This window comes from Ambystoma mexicanum, chromosome 5q (assembly GCF_040938575.1).
Source record: "Ambystoma mexicanum isolate Mex_15411 chromosome 5q, UKY_AmexF1_1, whole genome shotgun sequence".
Lineage (NCBI taxonomy): Eukaryota > Metazoa > Chordata > Amphibia > Caudata > Ambystomatidae > Ambystoma > Ambystoma mexicanum.
In genome coordinates this window covers 1081874890-1081895820 of record NC_090933.1, presented here as the reverse complement: position 1 = coordinate 1081895820, position 20931 = coordinate 1081874890, and the positions used below count along the sequence as shown (strand labels likewise).

The 20931-nt window shown below is 44.7% G+C and overlaps 1 protein-coding gene across 1 annotated transcript in view; it reads right to left on the bottom strand.

Annotated features, from left to right (window-relative positions):
* FER1L6 (fer-1 like family member 6) overlaps window positions 1-20931 on the bottom strand; it is a 1078814-nt gene that overhangs the window by 570722 nt on the left and 487161 nt on the right. The window contains exon 3 of the mRNA XM_069621590.1: window positions 18039-18171. Within this exon, the coding sequence (XP_069477691.1) occupies window positions 18039-18171 (133 nt within the window). The remainder of the gene's footprint in view (window positions 1-18038; window positions 18172-20931) is intronic.

The following is a 20931-nucleotide window of genomic DNA, read 5'->3' as shown; positions in this document are numbered from 1 at the left end:
CTGCACCAAGTACGCGCACGCGCGCCATGCCAAACCGTAATTACCACCATGGCGCAACGGTACGCGAATTCTGACCCTAGCGGACATATACCTAACGCCATCAAGCATGGCGGAAAGTACCATTCCGCCATGGTGAGAAGTACGGCATCGCAAACCAACCGTAAAAGGCCCTACTGAGTGCCTGTACACCACTCCCTGGCCACATTGCACAACTCCTCGTAGGTGCAATGAAGTCACACAATGCAACCAGTGAAATGTACAAGTCACCCATGCATGCCAACGAACAAATGAATCTAGGGGCTCCAAGTGCCTTGTGAGTGGCCATCCATATTTGCCATGGCACCATTGCCGTACTGATGCAGCACAGGCATGTGAAGGTTCAAGTCCAGCAACATGAACTGAAATATGAGACAAACAAAAACAGGCCCCCCCATCGACTGACACCAGTGTAAGGCAACATTCAAAGCAGTATCCTGAGTGAGACTGCACCAGCCCTGTACTCCTGCCAGTAAACAAACCAACCATCAGCATAAGCATGTACCACACAAGTTGGCAGAGTGACTGAGCAGCCAGGCTCATCTCAAGAGGGGCCAATGGGAGCTGCAGGGCACAGATGGCACGAATACAGAAGCTATTCCAATGGACATGACCTCAGTCTCCCTCCAAGAAACGCACGCAAACACAGGCACCTGTGACCAGCCATATTCTGATAATCACATCATTCCACCAATCCACCTGGCTGACCGGCATCTGTTACACAAAAGCTAATCCCCCGCCCCTGAGCATGACATCATTAAAACAGTCATAATGGTAGCCCCTATCCCTGACCACACTGGGCTTCGTAGGCAAACGCGCCCAGTACAGTACCACGCAACTATACTCAGAAGCCGGAACCCAATGCAGATCTTCTCACAATACATCGCTCCACAAATAGGAATATGCTACATTACTTGCAAAGAAGAACGCTACACGGTTAATATCAGAATAGAAATTTAATGCACAACAAAATCACCAAGCCCATACAGCTATTAGGTCATGAACTCCAAAATATATTTCATTATTGTGGGCTGCATCCGCAATAAATGACCAGCTTCTTCTTGTGTGACGCCCTGTTCCTTCATGGTACACAGGGGCTACATTCACGTTCAAAAAGGCAACATGGAAGCGCCTAGAACCGCAGGGCCGTCCCATTAGGTAGGCACTAGTCCAGCTGAAAGGTCGATATGTTGCTCCTTGCCACTAGTACTGCGTAAGGGCATGTGGCCCATTGGCGATCGTCCCATAAGATCGTAATGGTGCTCCACTGATTAACACGAAGCAGCAGGTGTCGGGAGTAAAAGCCATCTGCAGGAGTGGCATACAGATGGCAGCGGCAAAAGGGGAGGAGATACCTGTCACCCAAATGAAATGAAAAAGAATAGTATGGGCATCAGAACTTAATTTGAATTACTCACTTCAATGATCACACTAAATCCACAGCCATATGCATGCTAGCCCACTCAAAAGGATTATTCCCACCCAAAAATCACTTGCGAATCATAACTATAAAAATCGAGGTGAAAACACTATTACAAACGAGTGTTTGTGTGCATGCGTCTGTCAAAACAGAATCCATTAGATGGGATTAGTAACGTGCATAGACACAAGTGTTTGAAGGCGCGTCGAGACAGGGAGGGTTCAACAAGGGCAGATAGACGATGGTCCCACTATGGCAGCTCTGCATCACATAGCGCAGGGGAGGTGGATAGATTCCAAAAAGCCCTGTACATGGCAAACTCTCCATTAAATCATCTGTCCATGCATCCATACATCATTCCCTCATCCCGGAATGAAAACGCCTGATTATTTACTCACATAACATGTGAAATTTCCATTGAGTCTGTGCGTAATGCAGTCTGCAAAATCCACTGTGCTCCAGGCCGGAATTCCAGTGTTGTGAAGTAACATGTATTTGGGAACGTCCTGCCTTATCGTCCACTACGCTATTGCGCATCCCATACTATTCATATCAATCATTGCATTCTCGCCATGGCCCCTGTCCCAAGGACATTAAACAATAGAACGTTATATTTGCAGTCAGACCTGTGGGCGTCTCCTCGCCGCTAGCTGAAAACCGAAAGCGCCGTCCTTCGAATTCCTCATTTGCAACATCACGTCGAAAAGGCATCTGTGACCGCTTGAAATCACAAATTCATCCATGTAGTGCGGCAGTGTGTGAAAATGGCAACTGGCTTCACTCACAAATGGGACGCCCCGCCCGTCGGTGAACCTCGGTACAGTGCTGCATGAGGGTCCACCGTTAATCGAGTACTACATTCCACTGACCCTTCACAAGTTTGTTCGCGACTGCAAAGATAGTATGTGAAACAATGGGACCATAGCAGAATGAACATATGAACCAATATTTCACTGCCATCGGGATCAAATACATGATTGTAATAGCAAGATGCCATGCGTCGAATTGCAGCGTTGTGTGCGGGACGTGCTCGCCCAAAGGGGATTGCAGCTTGCACAGGTGGAATGAATCACCACAGGTGGAGGCTATACAGCCTGAAAACACATAAATTGCACACCCAACCCCCTCCCACAACCACACCCACTCCAAAATGCTACCGGCAGGACTAGCGATGTTGGCCCTGGGGGACCTGATAGCACTGCAAGTACTCCAACTTCAAGAAGAAGACAAACACCAACTACTACAACAACCGGCCGCACAGAGGAGACGCAGGAGGAGGAGGAGGGCAAGGCAGGGCCAGCAAGGCCCGCCAGCACAGCCACTACCACCACGCAGGCAGCCCGCAATCCCACGCCTCCGAGCACATCCGTTCAACCTCACGGATGAGCAGATCCACACCCTCTACCGTTTGGACCGGGACACCATAACCGCCATTGTGGACATGACACAGGCTGACCTTGTCAGCATGATAGATAGCCCAACCGCCATCCCACCCCTACTGAAGGTGGTGTCTGTACTCCACTTCCTGGCCACAGGCACCTACCAGCACACAGTCGGACAGTTGCATGGCATTTCACAGCCAGTGTTCTCACGGACACTATTGCAAGTGCTCGATGCCCTCCTGAAGCACGCAGACGACTACATCTCTCTACCACGCTCGGAGCAGGAAATTACGAACACAAAAGTGGGATTCCATGCACTTGGCGGCATACCGGGTTGCATTGGTGCCATCGACTGCACCCATGTGGAATTGGTCGTCCCACATGCCATGGAGGCCCAGTACCGCAACCGAAAACAATTTCATTCTCTTAATGTACAAATGGTGTGTGACTCCAACAGGATCATTACACATTGTTGTGCCCAATTTCCTGGATCAACCCATGATTCTATGGTCTTGAGGAACTCTACAATACCACGCTACATGGAGCGACACGCAGGGAACAGATCCTGGCTACTCGGTGAGTCTCATTTCATGCATGATAATGTGGGGTATGTGATGCGGCAATGACCTGGCAGGAAGGGGGGGGGGTGCGTACGTAGCAATGTCATTCCACAAACATCCTTTATTGTCCACATACAGGTGATGCCGGGTATCCACTGAAGAGATGGCTCCTTACACCACTCCGGAACCCACAGAACCAGCATGAGGAGGACTACAACCATGCCCACTCACGTACCCGTGTAGTCATAGAACAGGCATTCGGCCTACTGAAGACTCGTTTCCGCTGCCTCAGCAGGTCTGGCGGGGCACTCCTGTACCGCCATGAGAAGGTTGCAAAGATGGTCATGTCATGTGTCATGCTACACAACATGTGCGTACGTAGAAATGTGCCCATGCCCCCTGACGCAGAACTGCAAGCACCTGAAGATGGTCATGATGAGGGTGGGGATGTGGCAGCACCTCAAGGAGTCCGCGAGGCACAGGAGGGCTGTGACATTCGTCAGATTCTCATTGATTCATGCTTCTAGCACTCACGCCTGGTGGCTGATACATGGACACGGGACTTGTGGCACTGTGTGTGTCTGGAACATGCACAATATGGACTGTACGCCTATAAAGGCCTCGTACACAAAGATCAATGTCCACACATCTCATTGGATGATTGTGCAATGTTTATAGCATATGTGAAATTATGTTACACACCCCATCGACCCGCCACCCAAGTGAGCCCAACACACCCCTTCCACCCTCCTACCTCCCCCCCGAACACCAGTGTCCAAAGATGCTCATTGTCAGTGGGCAGACGCTATTGCAAGCCCCCTCTCCGGGTATCAGGGGCACCCCTGCCTGTGGAGCGCAGGTTCCTCCCAGATCGACGTTGGGGGCTGCCCTGGACGGAACTTGCAACAGATGATGTCTCTGCCTGCTCACGTCCATGCATGTCCCTAAGGGTTTGTGAGAGCTCAGTGAGCACACGGCGCACAGCGGCAAGTTCAGCACATACGTCTTTGGACGTCGCATGAAGTTCCCCCCTCAGGCTCTCGGTGCTTCTCTCCATTTGTACTCTCAGGCTCTCGGTGCTTCTCTCCATTTGTGCCCTTAGTGTCTCTGTACTTCTCTCCATTTCTGCCCTAAGTGTCTCAGTTGATGTTTCTATGGCTGCCTTAGTACCCCCACATTCATCAGCATGGTCCTTGAGGAGCGTGGCCAGTTGCTGCTGTTGCACGATCACCTGGTCGAGGGACTGTTGCCTCTGCTGTGCCATGGCCATTTGCGGTGGTGTCACAGAGGGGCTGATCACCTCATGTTGCCTTGCCACAGGGCTTGTGGGGGATGGCCAGTCGTCGTCTTGTGGGTGCCCCTGCGTGGTATCCTCATGGTGTACGGGATGAAACAAACAGGGGGATTGAGACAGGTCATGGATGGATCCTACATCGACATCCCCGTTTTCTGTGTCGGAGCATGCTGCCATTAATGCAGTGTCACCTATGGTGCTGCTGCCACCAGAAGCAGTGCCTTCTGTGGCATCCATTGGGGGGACCTGTGGTGGTGCTGTTGTGGGCATGCTGGCTGCTGGGGTGCCTGTTGAAGTTCCCTCCTGTGTGCTGCCACTTGATTTGTGCTGCTGCCGTGTCTTGATCCGTGCAGCTGAGGTGGAGGGTCTTTGGTCGTTGGTCTTGGCCCTCTTTGCAGGTGTGCTGGTAGGGGTGTCCTGGAGCTCGTCGTTTGAATCGGACCCTGTGGTGGAGTAAAGGAGGGCGAGCGTTATTAATGGGTCTGTGGAAACTGGAATGGCAATGTATCACATGCATTGGGGTGGTACCTGAGGGTGATTTGGGTCAGGGCCTTGGAGGTGGTTTCATTTTTGTGTGGAATGAGGATGCAGTTGTTTTGCAGCCTGCAGTTAGGGTTTGCCTGCTGCACGTGTAGAGGGTGTTTTTAGGATTTTTAATTATTTATGTATTTAATGTGACTTTTAAAGTGCGCTATCAGGCAAATGTATGTGGACGTTCTCCTGGCCATGTGTTTCTGTTGCACTATGTGGACACATGGTACTTCACATGATTGGACATTGTGGATTTAGCATTGTTTTATTTGGGCCACCTACCTGATTCTTCTGATGTCTGCACTCCTTTCTCCATCCCTCCGACTCCCTCTATACTCTCCATTCCAATGGTGGAGGCACAGATTTCTTCCCAGGGGGTCAACTTGATGGGTGATTCCGATCCTCCCCCGGTAGCTGTGGCAATGTTACGGTTGGCGGATAGTATGCTCCGTACGCGTATCCGCAAGTCGTCCCATCGCTTTCTGCATTGCTGTGGGTTGCGGGGTGCGGTCCCCACCGCACTTACCCGCTGTGCCACCAGGGCCCATATGGCCTTCTTGTTCGCAAGTGCCGTCCTGGTAATTTGCGTCGAGAAGACGATGGCAGCATTCTCCTGGAGGGTCTCTGTGAGCACGGTGAGTTCCTCACGGGAGAAGTGGACCTGCCGCTTGCGGTCGCACGCTTTTTTCGCTACTTTTCCCATTTTTATTGCTTTCACTAGGGTGGATGACGGGTTGGGATGTGTCTCAGGGTAGTATTTTTTATGGTTGTGTGGGAATTCTGATTTTATAGGTGTACGGCGTGCTGTTTCCCGTTCCGAGACCATGTTTTTACTTCCGTTTCCGTATATTTACGGTCACCGTACTTTCCGATTGCCGCTCATTACGGTGACCGCTATGATGGGTGGCGGAATTGCACCTAGGGCGCCGTACGACGGCGGTGAGGGGCGTTTTGGGGACATTTCCGCCATCGTGCCCGATGGGTCGGAATTAGCCGCACTTTACTCCGTCGTGCAATGGCGGAAACGCTATTTACGCTATGGCGGTCAGGTCAGTCACTTTCCGCCAGGGTCGTAATGAGGGCCAAAGAGAGCTGACTTGGAAGAAACCAGTGGGGCGTAGACTTGCTCAAGAATGAAGAAGAAGAAACTTACCATCCAGTGTGTTGTATCATTTCAATGGCAATGAGCTGGACGGTGCCATGGTCCCACTGAGTACTGACATTGCTGTCCTGCTGATCTTCTGCTGTCCTCTGCTGCATTTCGCTGTTTTACGCCAGGTAGCACCCAGGAAGCATCCGGTTCAGTTTTGCTGCTTCCTGAACCTCTACAGCCCGCAGCCCGCATCTTTCGACTGTTTATTCCAGTAGTGCCTATGGTGTTTACTTACTGCTTTGGATCCCGAGCTGAGGAGTTCACACCAAAGGTACCTGGGCAGCAACTAAGATTGGAGTCCAGTGTGCCAGTGTTTTGAAGTCCAGTGTGCCGTCGCTGAGGAATTGTCAGCAACATTGTGGATTTGTCGACTCTGTTATCTTATTCCTTTGTTGCCTAATTGGGGGGTACTAGGTGAAAAGATCTTTTTAAAAAGATCTTTTCACAAAAAGATCGATTGAGAAAGACCACTCGCACGGAGCAGTCTTTCTAAATTGAAATGTCACGCCCCTGCCGCACACTAGTGTGCGCAGGGGCTGACAGGCTCAGGGAGACCCGGAAGCGCAGGGCGAGGAGAACAGGTAAATGTGTGTGTGCACCTGTGTGTTGGTGTGTGTGTCTGGCTGTGATTTAGTTTGGGGAGTCTCGGGTATGGGGGGGGTTCTTGGGTGGGGAGGAAGGGGGCTGAGAGATGAGGGTTTGGGTGGCAAAACACCCAATTTCAGAGATATCCCGCAGGAGAGGGTGGGGGTAGGGGGGACTGGAGGTCGGGGAGGAAAAATTTAGGGCTCAGTGGTGAAACCCCCTGAATATAAAAACATCTAATTTTGTAGCTCTGAAGGCAAAAATAACTTTATAATGCTGGTTTTCTGATCAATAGAAAATCAGTCATTCTAAATCAGTCTTTCTCCCTTGAGAGCTTTAAAATTAGGTCTTTTCACATAGAACCAAAGGGGCTCTCGAGCGCGCTCCATACTCCTGAGAAGCACGTGATCCCCATTGCAGCAGTCGTTACGTTGCAGCAGTAACTGAGAAACATGGAAGTGAAGCGTCATTCTCTGTGACACGCTGTTGCTGTAGCAACTATAGGCGATTGCTGGAAATGTCTTCATACGACGTGCACTTTATTCCATTCAAAGAGGAAACTACGGCTGAACGTGATCACATTCTGCGGTCATAAGTGTGTTTGCCTGATATTACTAGCATCGCTATCCAGCATTTATTTCACTACTATCGCAGGGCAGCGTTTGTTTGTTTTTGTTTTGTTACGGTTGTGTACCTATTTGAAATCAGTCCCAGAACAGTCATTCTTCTGGATTTTATTATCTCGTGCATTTGAATTACTTTGTACTACCTTATTGTCAGTAATAATCTCTTGTGTACTCTATTAGGTGACATCTTCCACAGAAATAGTGTATTTCTTTCAAGTTCCTGGATACTTATATTTACATATGAAGAGACATACTTACACTTAAGAATTGTACTATACAATGTGGCAAGTTTGATGCTTTTAACTTCTATATCTAAGAACTGTTACATGACTATGTGAAGGGACATTCCTATATAGTCATTGTCTTTATACTTTTGCTTACTTAATAACTGAGTGGGGTATGACAGCGTTGTCCTCAAGTCTTCTGTTCTTTGAAACCTATTGCTTCTGGTTTTATTACAATACCACCGTTGACCAACAACCATGTAAGAGGTACCTCCATCTAATTATTTTTTGTAAAACCAAGGTGACCCTCCTATCCCTTGGAAGAGGTAGAAGAAGCATTTTGAGCCCTATGTTTTGGTCAAACATGACTTGAATTCTGCCATTGAGAGAAAGAAATGTTTATTGTTACATTGCCTGGGAAATTATGGACAAGTGCAATTCGAGATTCTTCCTCAGTTATCTGTTGATGAATCCAGTGGACTATCAAAATATGATAAATGTATATTAATGTTGGACACACATTATGAGAAGTCCATTAGTATCATTTTAGAGAGCTAGCACTTTGGTCAAAGGAAGCAACAAATGGCTGAATCCGTGGAACAATGCATTACTGCCTTAAGGGGTTCAGCTACTACTTGTGAATTTGGTACTATCTCAATGAGAGGCTCCGAGATCAGCTTATGCTAGAGTGTGCAGATAGTAAATTATGTGAGGCATTATGGTTTAAGAGCAACTTGAGGAAGTGCTTAGAGTCGCTGAAGAAGTTGAACACACTCACAATTGTGTAATAGAGTTAGAGAAGAGAACTGAAGCTGATACCAAGAAAAGTGATGATAGCCAGGTTATGGAAATTTTAGCCACACAAGGCAAGAAGCTAGATAAAAATAAGTCTGTTTCCAAAAAGAAAAGGTGTAGATTTAAAGAGAAGAGAGATGATGAAGAGAGGAGGCAATGTTTCTGTTGCAATAGCATGTATCACTTTGTCAATAGCGACAAATGTTTTTGTGTCAAGGCTATATGTAAGAAATGTAATAGGAAAGGTCACTTTACAAACTGATGTAGGACAAAGAAAGAAAGTGTGGAATGTGTTGGCGAATGTTGTGAGGATTCAGAAGAATGTGCTTACATTGTGAAGGAAGAAGATAGCTGTAACACTTTTGATGAGGATGCTGATACAGAAAAGCCCACGTCGACAGTCAACATTCACGGTGTTGAGTTTGAAAAGGTATTAGATACAAGTGTTAAATACACCTTAATGCCGAAGAAGATTGTTGAGAGTAAATTACTGAACAAAATTCACCTCAATGCGGTGGATATCAGGCCAGTGGTTTATGGTGGGAAAAAGATTGAAATACTAGGTTGGTTTTAGGCTGCCATACAATTTAAAGATAGAGTAGCTAAAGGGAAAGGTATATGTCTCAGATTAAGGTAGTCTTCCGCTATTGAGCTGGTCTCATCAAAAGAGACTTAGGATAAAATTAGACACCAATGCTAAAGAGATGGTGTACCCAGCGGATGGAGTAATTGGTATTGTATCCTCAGTTAGTCAATTGTCTAATTGTGAATCTCATGAAGTTTTCAAAGAGAGATTAGGTTGTTTCAAGGGTTATATGCACAGGATTAGGATGAAATCTGACTCACTTCTCATGGTGCAGAAAGCAAGGACTTAGTATCAATTTGCGGTCAGTGAATCACTCTGTTATATCCAATAGGCACCCATAACCAAACATTACAGACATGTTAGGTACTGTTAAAGGGGTAAAAAACAAGAGCATGTTAGATTTGAGACCTGTCTACCATCAAATAGTACTCCATCCAGATTACAGGAATATCACAGCGTTCATTACTCCAGAGGGTTTGTTTCAGAGCAACGCATGCCTTTTGGATTAGTGTCTGCTGCTGCACTTTTCCAAAGATTGATGTATGAACTGTTCCATAACATTAAGGGAGTTCGATGTTTTCAAGATGATGTACTAATTTATGATCAATCCAGGGAAGAGCATGATAGGAGACTAAAGAAAGTTTTGGATATTTTCTTGAAATATGGGTTGAAACTGAGCAAAGAGAAGTATACATTTCACAAAACCACAATTTAGTACCTCGGGCATGAAATCTCTGAAGATGGCATGAGGCCGAAAGTGGAACTTGTAAATTACATTCTGGTTTTCCCAGTCCAAAAGACAAAGCTCAAGTAGTTTTATTTTTGGGAATGGCAAAGTATTATCCAAAATGTATTCCTGGTTTAGCTATGCAGTCTGTGAACATGCGGAAACTGGTGAAGAAGGAAGCCACATTTCAGTGGGATTGCACATGTGAGACTGAATTTAAAGACATTAAGTCTTCTTTAAATAAAGCTCCACTCTCAATAGTTATGACCCTAGTAGAAGGTCTATAGTAACTACAGTTGTCAGTAATCATGGGTTGGGAGCTGTGTTGACCCAAGTGTGTAAGGAGAAAGATATCACTGTGAATTTTGCCTCCCGAGTTTTAAAGAGGCAGACAACAATTACTCAACCATGTAGAATTATTGGCAGTAAAATGGGCCATACACACATTTTGGCCATTTTTGTGTGGCTTGAATTTCACAATTCGATCAGATCATAAACCTTTAAAGGAAATGTTAACTACCAAAGGTTTAGATAAGGTATCCTCCAGATTTAGGAAATGGGTAGCCAGTCTGCAGGTTTATGTATGGGATGTGGAATATGTGCCATGAATAGAAAACAAAGTGGCAGATTGTTTCTCTAGATTGACTAATGTGGTTGAGGAACAAGATGCAGATGATGAGAACATAGATAATCAGGTGTTGGAAATTGAAATGAACAAAGATGTGGTGTCAGAAGAGGAATGGCAGAAAGCCATGTCTGAAGATGAAGTGTGGAATGAAAAGCAATTAAATAAGTAAAGGATCCATACCTGATGCTATAAGGCTGGGGTTTGATGAATAAAGCTCGAAGGGAGATATGTTAATGAGAGGAGACAAGTTGATTCCTACCCAAGGTGTGAGAAGTAAAATACTGTCCAGAGCCCATGAGGGTCATCAAGGTATGAAACAGACTAAACAATTGAAACTGATGCTTGAAACCTGGTGCTCGATCATCCAATCAGCCATGCTCAACAAAATAGATCTCCTGCAGAGTAAAATTAACTCTCACTGTAAGGCCTTGCTTAAACCTGACTTGCCCTCTTTGCTAACAAAAATCTCCCACAGTAAGGACATAACGCCCTTGGCATTTGGAGTTGTGTCAGAAACTGATGTTTTAACCCTCCTCAAAAATATAAAACCCTTCAAAGGCAAAGGCGACCTCTGCCCGGCCAATCTCATCAAAGATTGAGCAGACACCCTATCACCTTTCCTGTCAGCATTCATACATGCTTCCTTTGCGTCTGGCATTGTTCCACCTTGCCTTAAAGTGGTCTGTGTTCACCCACTCCTGATAGAAACATCCTTAGACCCGGCATCTCCTACCAATTACAGACCCATCACCACAGTACCATTCCTGTTAAAAATTCTAGACAAAGCGGCATATACTCAGATCCAGCAATTCCTGGAAAATAACAGCATTCTAGCCAAGAGACAATCAGGTTTCCGCCCAGGTTACGGGACAGAATTAGCCCTATTAGATCTAAAGAATCAGCTAGGTGAAATAATGGATGAAGGGAAGCCAGTGCTGCTCCTCTTCCTTGATTTTTCAGCAGTGGCGATCTTGTCGACCGTAAGACACTATGCAGACAATTCATTCACTCAGCCTATTTCACTCTTGAAGCCACCTCCTGGATCACCTCCTTCCTTGAAGGGAGAGCCATGAAGGTGTTCTCAGATCAGGCCTTTGCTGAACCAACCATCATCCACTCCGGAATCCCACACCAACCCCATCAAGTTTTGTGTTTTCTCTGGCTCTCCTGTAACCATGGCTCCATTGAGACTGTGTTTTTCCTTTTTTCTGCACGATGCACATTTTTCTATGCTTCCTTTAACTGTCTAGTATCAGGTTCACTGTAACCAAGGAGCCACCGGTTTGTTGACATTTAACTAAGTAAGCTTTGTTGTAACAGCGCCACAATACCCCCGGGCCACATGTGAGCTTTATAAATGTAAAAAATAACAAAAAAAAAAATAAATTGTTGAGACAGGATTATTGGTGGCCAGGCTTGAATGTACAAGGGGAGAGGTTAGTTCAAGAATGTCACATGTGTGAAGAGTCTGGTAAAACTGCTGTTACTAGAGTGGAGCCAATTACATTAATGTCTATTCCAGAAATTCCTTGGGAGCGTGTAGGGTAAAACATGGTGGGATCAGTACGTTGTCAAGGTACTTTAAAGTTCTACATTGTTTTAGTGGACATGTTGTCCCAATGGATTGAGACGTTATGGGTACTGAACATTTGCACAATGGAAATAATTACATTCTTAGATAAGATATTCAAGAGAGAAGGATATCCATCTATTATTATTACAGATAATGGTGTGCAAATAGTATCACCAGAAATGTAGGCATTCTTAAAATGTAATGAGATTCAACATAGAACACATTCAATGTATTATCCCGAGACAAATAGTATAGTGGAAAGGTTTAATAGAGTTATCAAGGACGGTATTAGGGGTGCCATTGCTGAGGGCAGAGATTGGAGGAAAGTCGCTGATGAAGTAGTAGTGGCATATAGATTTACACCTCATTCCACAACAGGCATTTCAACATTCAAGTTGCTCAGAGGTAGAAAGCGGAATACTGGTGTATGTCCCCTTTGGCTTGGTGAGCAGGGATGAGTAGCATTGATTAGGAGAGCATTGGAAATAACAATAATGAGAAGTGTTTTGATGTCAGGATAGCCGTGAAAGAAACAAAGTTTGCAGTTGGTGATGAGGTACGCATCAAGTGGCCTCAAGGGAGGAAAGATGGCGTAATGAGTTGGTCAGAACCAATCAAAGTTATGAAAGTGTTGCATGGTGCTGTCAGTACTTCTGATGGTAAGGTTTTGAACAATAATAAAGTGTATAAGTAAACTTGTTTGAGGGAACGTGTAGTGAGCAATTTACACAGTGAATTCAATCTGCGATTATATTCATAACTAACCTGTTCATTCTTGTGTGTTGTGTTTTTTGTGTTATCTATTTGTACAGATGTGAAAGTCATTATAATTAATTGTTTTTGTTGGTAAATTTTGTAGTGAGTAGGGAGATGTGTAACATTCTATATTATGTAACATCAGGTAACCTGGCTGCAGATTTTACTGCTCACTGATTGACCGAGTACCTGATTCACAGAGCCAGAGAGCTAGTCAATATGCAGCTTCTCCTGCTCTCCTAACATATCGTGACCCACCTCCGAAAGAGGACGGTGTTGGAATCTGTGGTGGTAAGAGTAAAACAATAAGGAGAACTGTGTAGGGATATATAGCAGTATTTATAAAAGCAGCTATTACAGAGTGTATGCAGATGATGGGGTTTTCAGTAGCAGCCAGTATATGGGTGCAAGTGGTGGCAAATTAGGGACACAGATCAGCATGTTAATGGGGTCAACCTGAAGGTGGAAAAGAGATGGGCAGGTGAAATGCCACTGGACAGTGAATTAGGCCTTTTAGGATAAAACAGAATGCAGAAAAAGACAGAGGTTCAATGTGCATATATACCAATTAGGTGCATTTCATCTGTGAGGAACTGCATTGGGAAATAACATATATGCAGACTAGTTACTGGGGTTTTTGTTAATAGGAGAGTGAATTAATTGTCCCGGTTAACATTGTAATACAGTAGCTTTCTTATTGTGCAGTCTGAAAACTCCTTTTGTTCTCACAGAAGTAAGTAGTTACATAATGTGGTTGGCAGGAACTTAGGTGGTAACAAGCACGATAGAGGAAAGGCAGGGTTATTCTTGATTGACAAGGGGTTAGAATATAGGGAACTGAGCTGAGAGGCGTGGGCAGTTAATTCTGGGATTCGGTATCTTTCGGATGCTGGGCTCCTGGGCTACTGATTGAAGACAGTGCTGAGGGAGCTGTCGTTCTGACCTCGGTGTGACTGGAATTCCAAGGCTGTGCCAGTGGGCCGTGTGGGGTTCGCGCATATGAGCTCCGACAGAAAGAGACCCAGGCGGAACACAGAAGCAGACTTCACAAACTATTGTAAGTTAGGTCATAATTGAGGAGTATGTGGGATGAGTAATTTATTATCAGGGAGCATCGAGATATATTTTTAAAACAAAATTTTAAAACAAAATGTTATATTTTTGTTTCTTTCTTTCTGTACATTTTAAAGAGTACTGCATACCACGTTAACAAATACTTTCCATATTTTGCCAAGAATTATGACTGTGATATCATGAAATGTAACTTTTTGTTCTGATTGTATATTGCTGAGTTTAAAGAAAATTATTAATAACGGCAATAGCAGAAACAAGACTGGAACTTGGTTTTATTGTTTCATTTCATGCATCTGATGGTCACTATTTCAGGGGGAAGGAGTAATTGGGAGGTGTGGTGTTTGCACCACAGTGATAAAATATTTACTGTTTTTTTACCACAGAAGGTAAAGTTAGGAAAACAAGGAAAAGTATACATATGCAAGATAGAAGGTTGTGTGTGTGTGAATGTGCTTCCTTGCATGCTAGAAGGGAAGCAATGCTCTCCAGGAGCATAGGGCTTTGGTTTAAATAAACCAAGGACATAATCTGCATGTGACAAGTGATATTATTCATGATTTTACTGGGTTCCCTAAACAGGTGCTAGGTCTGGGAGAGGAGTTACAGTCAGCCCAGGGTATATCATATTTATAAATAGAGAAGGTATGCTCACCGCTAAAATCACCACAAAAATAAGATACCACTAAAATTACCGCTAAAGTAAGCTAACACTGAATTATCTCCAAATAGGATAATACTAAACTATTACCAGAATAAGGTAATACTAAACTACCACCCAAAATGAGGTAAGGCCAATGTACTGCTAAAAATACAATGATACCAAAATACCACCAAATCAGGTAATAGCCTCAAAGGCAAAACCTCTTAAAACTGTCAATATAGATCAGATGTCAGGAAAAAATCATGATGGTAGGAAGAAGAAAGTGTAAAGTGGAAATCACAATATCACATTGACATAAAAAGGAGAATGTTAACAGAAGTGTGTTTTATTTCTCACTTTTCTGGCTTTTCTCTGGTGTTTTAGGAGTATGCTTTTGTTTCTGATATTTATTGTTGCCTGAGAGTCAACTTGTTTTGAGATTATTTTGAAGGAACATTTATCTTATTTGTGTGTTCTGGTGTGGCAACACTGGCTATGGATGAATGATAAGCGGGAAGACTTTGCAGCTACATGTGTATTGCATTAACCCATGTTAGCAACAAAGCATACCTCCTGTCTCAGCTACATGTTTATTCTTTCTTTCCAGGACACAGGAACATGTTTTAGGCTATTACACGTTTTTCAGCCTAGCAATGCTGTGTGTCACAAATATAACATGACTCAGCCTTTCATCTTTCAGATGCTGTTTAATGAGTACCCACTTTGGTTCATTAATAATAATTCTATATACATATGTTCTATGTACAGTTCTTTGGTGAAAGTGCAATATAAATAACTAGCTATTACTACAATACAATGGATCCAAAACATACATCGCCCAACCTGATGCAAGAGTAGGTAGGTCTTCTACAAGTGGACACATTTTAAAACCTGAACATAACAAAGAGCGCAAACATAAATGACAACACAAACTTTTACAGATTTCAAAAGGAGGATAAAATAAAATGAACCTATACTAGGTTGTCTACGGTGTCAACAAGAGAAAAATAAAGATTGAAATGGGACTTTTGAAAAGTGGTCTGAGATACAAAATGAATTAAAGAGGGCAGTATCCTATAACCACAGGTTCAGATTCCTGAAGACATTACAAGCAGTTACTCCTGGAGAGGGACTATTTGCTTCACAAAGAAATTACCTATAGTTTTGGTAACTTACTCCTCACTTACTCTTCACATTCCAGTGTATGTCAGGAGTATTCATTGTAACTTCTTTGTCAATGATGTAGTCTCTCCTGAGGAGTGAGTTATGAGTAAATCAGATGTACTGCTTGTAACTTGTTTGTGGATGAACCCCGCTTAGAGACATATTTTGTGACCAAGACAGACACAACACTTCTTCCAAGTCCCTGCTCCACTTCACAGCTACCATAGCATAAAGTGCAGTGAGAGTTTCGACAGCAAGTTAATGCCAGGTGGTGAACGATTAGTCCAATAAGGTCCAGCGTTTGTGAGCTGCCTATGGGTGAGGATGGAGGCCGGACGCCATTCCAAGCATGTCTAGAGCTGCCCCTCCTCTGTCCCTCATCAGGACTGTGGAAAATCAGAGCTTAGCATTTCCGAGTCAGGGTCAGAAAAAATACCCAGACATCCTGGGTTTTAGAAGAAAGGTAGGGAAGGCTCAGGTCAGCTTTGAAGTGGTGGGAGTAGTAGGCTCCTGGCAGTTAACCGCTAGACCCCCTTATTTGACAGGGAAGGGGTAGGGGCCTACTTCCATCTGGTTACATTAAATCAGAATGTTGTCAGAGCAGAAGCAGGTCAGGGTTGGTGTCAGTTGGGATGGTCTAACAAATCGTGGCAGTAGACATGTCAGTTTATAGCAAACATATGACAAAATCGTTGGAATTAAGATATTGACAAATTCAAGATTATTCCGAATTTTAATGAACAACATCTTCAGGTTTAAAAATCATTTGGTGGGTAGACAAGGCCAAAACCGTTTTCTCACTTGTTTTAATCACCAAAGAAGTTAAATGTATATATGTATGTATGTATAGGGAGACTGTCCTGGTTACCTTGCAGTTTCTAGGTTAGAGAATCCTATGTATAAATTGATTCCCATGCTAAATGCAGTGTTTTACAGTGAAACTTTTATTGCAGTGTAAACACATAGTCTTGTGGTGGTCAGCCAACACGTGTTTCGACCCCGAGGGGTCTTTACGAAGGCAAAGGAAGGGTTGTAGGAAGTGGGGTTGTTCAAATCACCTTTCTTGTGTCCACTAGCTAGGATTGCTTAGTGTACACATTTCTAACATTGAAATGGAACATTCAGCGCAGCAAGACCTCCACAGCGGTGATGGGTGCACTATAAAAGCTTATTAACATAACATTAGCAGCTGTGCATATACCATAGGTGGTGAGTCTGTGGCCGCTTTGGTAGTCCAGGGAATGGGTCACTCTTCAATATGATTACTCACTTCAAAAGCAAAACCTCATCTAGAGCATTGTATATTGTATTGTATAGTATGTATTGTATGTGTATAGCACATTACGCCAGCTCTTCCTCTGGATTCCTCCTGAGCTTGGACCTATCATTGGTGGTCCTCAGTGAGACATGCTCCCTCCAGATAACCATGGTGGATAATAAACAATGACCTTGCAAGCAGTATCATGAAAACAAATACTTCTAAGGCTGTGGAAATCTAAAAGAACAGCAAGTGTGGTATTACGGCTTTCAGACCCACTGAGACGAGCCCCGCTGGAAAGAGCTCCTTCATTCAAGAAGGAACCAAAGAAGAGCACTCTCATGCTAAATGTTGAATGATCATTGTTAGCACGGCATAAAGGGTAGGACACTATGCCAGCAACCTCTGCAATCCTCTGCATGGATGTGTTACACACTCTACAGCTTTTGCCATCTGCCCTTAGCGCCCACTCTCCCCCGCTCCTGATAGTGGATACACATTGTTATGTCATGTGACCTATTCTATTTGTTGTGGATCCTTTCACTAGTAGAACGAGCAGTGCACCATAATTGCTTTTGTTTGTGTTGTAGACCCAATCTGCCATAAAGCTTTCTTTAAAACAAATAAAAGATGTGTTATACACTGAAACAAACAAGAAAAAGACAGAAGCAATGGCAGCAACAGCTTTCAATGGCTATACTAAACCTATGGTCCACCTTATGATCTCTGCAGTTTGAGGGGGTTACCAAAGGCTAACAGATTTACCACAATTGTAAGATCCTTATATACCTCATTTTCATGGATCTTCTAAGTCAAATATGGGATGACATTGGGGGTAATTTAATTGTCAGGTATTTACCATACAATGGAGTGCTACAGTGGTCTAATGGAAGATGATGGGTTGACTGTGTCAGTCTAGTTGTCTTCTCTTGCATACCCTCATATTGTAAAGCACGGTTTATGATGGCATCAAAGTGACACATAAATGGGTTATAGAATCATGATCACCCAGAATGGTATGATTACCTTTTTCGTGAACTTGAGCTGTAAATCGATCCGCTGGAGGATGAAGGGTCCCCGAATAAACTCTCTGTGCTAACGCTGGTGCCTTCCTGCCCGCTGAAGCCTTCATGGAGGCTATCCGTGTCCTCATGTTCACCTGAAAGATCGCATGGGTTTAGACCGATATACATGCAGAATTGTCATAGATACACATGCATTAGGATGGGGTATGACATATACAGACAGATATGCAGCAACACAGAATGTCATGCAATCACACGGACATACCACATGGGTACAGACAGATAGACGTGCTTTACAATGTGGACCCACATATGCAGACATGCAGCCACACAGACCGACATGCGGCCACAAAGACCTACTGCATGGATACCGACAGATATGCATGCATTATGATGGGGAAGTACATATGCAGATAGATAGGCCGGCACACAGTCACACAGGCGTGCCACGTGGCCACCAACAGATAGAAAAGAATTGAGAAAGGCATGCAGGCCTCATACTGACAAAAGAGACAGTGATACACAAAGCAACACAAAGGGACGGGCAATCACTTACACAGACAGGCAGGCCCACTTTTAGAAGCACACAGTCGGGCAATACTTTTTACAGACAAGGCAGGTCTGTACACAGCATTGCACTCAAATAGAAAGTCAGGCGGAGAACAAGATAGGAATGGGGGTATACAGAATACAAACAGATATACAATCAGCTAGCAGTTTCATGTTACTAAGGAATTAAATTAAAGGTTTACAATGGAAATAATGTTGCAATATGTTGATCAATATGACATCTTTTGTGGTTGTTTCTTTATTGTGTTTGTAAGGGAAGTACACACATGCTGAGAAATATTCAAAAGCAACAATATATATGAATGTGGTCTTAAAGGAGAAGTTCTCACAGAAGTTGTATTGCCCCAATGGATCAGGCATGTATTTTTGAGCACATATAGATTGATCTGAACATTTTTAGAATCCATTTTACCTTTGGTTTTCTCAGATTTACACATGCGAAACTCACAGGCCAGAAACCGCCATCTTGTGCTAATCTAATCTGTTCATCCGTCACCCTATGTTCAAGTGCCCTCGCGGCAGTTAATCAGATCACTTGCCACTGAAGCTGATATCATTAGACGCTTATGACCTTTGTCACAGCGCCAGTGCACGTCTCATTTGAATGTCCTCTATGTGCAATTTATTGACATGTGCCCATGGAAATGTCAAGACGCCTCTTTCCTCAAGGAGTATCAACAAACCGTTTCTGGTCAAACAACATATGAGCTTCTTTTTCCTTCCCGTCAGTCTATTTCATTCATGGGGCCTCATTACGACCCTTGCGGAAATCGAAAAACGATGGCGGAAATGCAATACCGCCATCGATTAGCGCTCGGTGCGACTATGACCCGTCACCGCAAAGTACGATGCCATTAGCGACACCGTAGTGAACGCCAACGGTAACTGCACCAAGTACGCGCGCGCGCGCCATGCCAAACCGTAAATACCACCATGGCGCAAGGGTACGCAAATTCCGACCCTAGCGGACATGTACCTAACGCCATCAAGCACGGCGGAAAGTACCATTCCGCCATGGCGAGAAGTACGGCATCGCGAATCAACCGTAAACGGCCCAACTGAGTGCCTGTACACCGCTCCCTGCCCACATAGTACAACTCCCCGTAGGTGCAATGAAGTCACAATGCAACCAGTGAAATGTACAAGTCACCCATGCATGCCAACGAACAAAAGAATCACAAGAGGGGCCAATGGGAGCTGCAGGGCACAGATGGCACGAATACAGAAGCCATTCCAATGGACATGACCACAGTCCCCCACCAAGAAACGCACGCAAACACAGGCACCTGTGACCAGCAACATTCCGAAAATCACATCATTCCACCAGTCCACCTGGCTGACCGGCATCTGTTACACAAAACCTAATCCCCCGCCCCTGAGCATGACATCATTCAAACAGTCATATTGGCAGCCCTCATCCCTGACCTCACTGGGCTTCGTAGGCAAACGCGCCCAGCACAGTACCACGCAACTATACTCCGAAGCTGGAACCCAATGCAGATCTCCTCACAATACATCGCTCCCCAAATAGGAACATGCCACATCACTTGCAAAGAAGAACGCTACACGGCCCATATCAGAATAGAAATTTAATGCACAACAAAATCACCAAGCCTATACAGCCATTAGGCCATGAACTCCAAAACACATTTCACCATTGTGGGCTGCATCCGCAAGAAATGACCAGCTACTTCTTGTGTGACGCCCTGTTCCATCATGGTACACAGAGCCACATTCACGTACGAAAAGGCAACATGGAAGCGCACAGAACCGCAGGGCCGTCCCAATGGGGAGGCACTAGTCCAGCTGAAAGGCCGAAATGTTGCTCCGAGCCACTAGTACTGCGTAAGGGCATGTGGCCCATTGGCGATCGTCCCATAAGATCGTAATGCTGCTCCACTGATTAACACGAAGCAGCAGGTGTCGGGAGTAAAAGCCTTCTGCAGGAGTGGCATACAGATGGCAGTGGCAAAAGGGGAGGAGATACCTGTCAACCAAAAGAAAAGAAAAAGAACAGAATGGCCATCAGAACTACATTCGAACAACTCACTTCAATGATCACACTAAATCCACAGCCATATGCATGCTAGCCCACTCCAAAGGATCATCACCACCCCAAAACCACTTGCGACTCATAACTATCTATATCGAGGTGGAAACACCATCACACACGAGTGTACCTGTGCATGCGTCTGTGAAAACAGAATCCATCAGATGGGATTGGTAACGTGCATGGACACAAGTGTCTGAGGGCGCGTCGAGACAGGGAGGGCTCAACAAGGCCAGATAGACGATGGTCCCACTATGGCAGCCCTGCATCACAT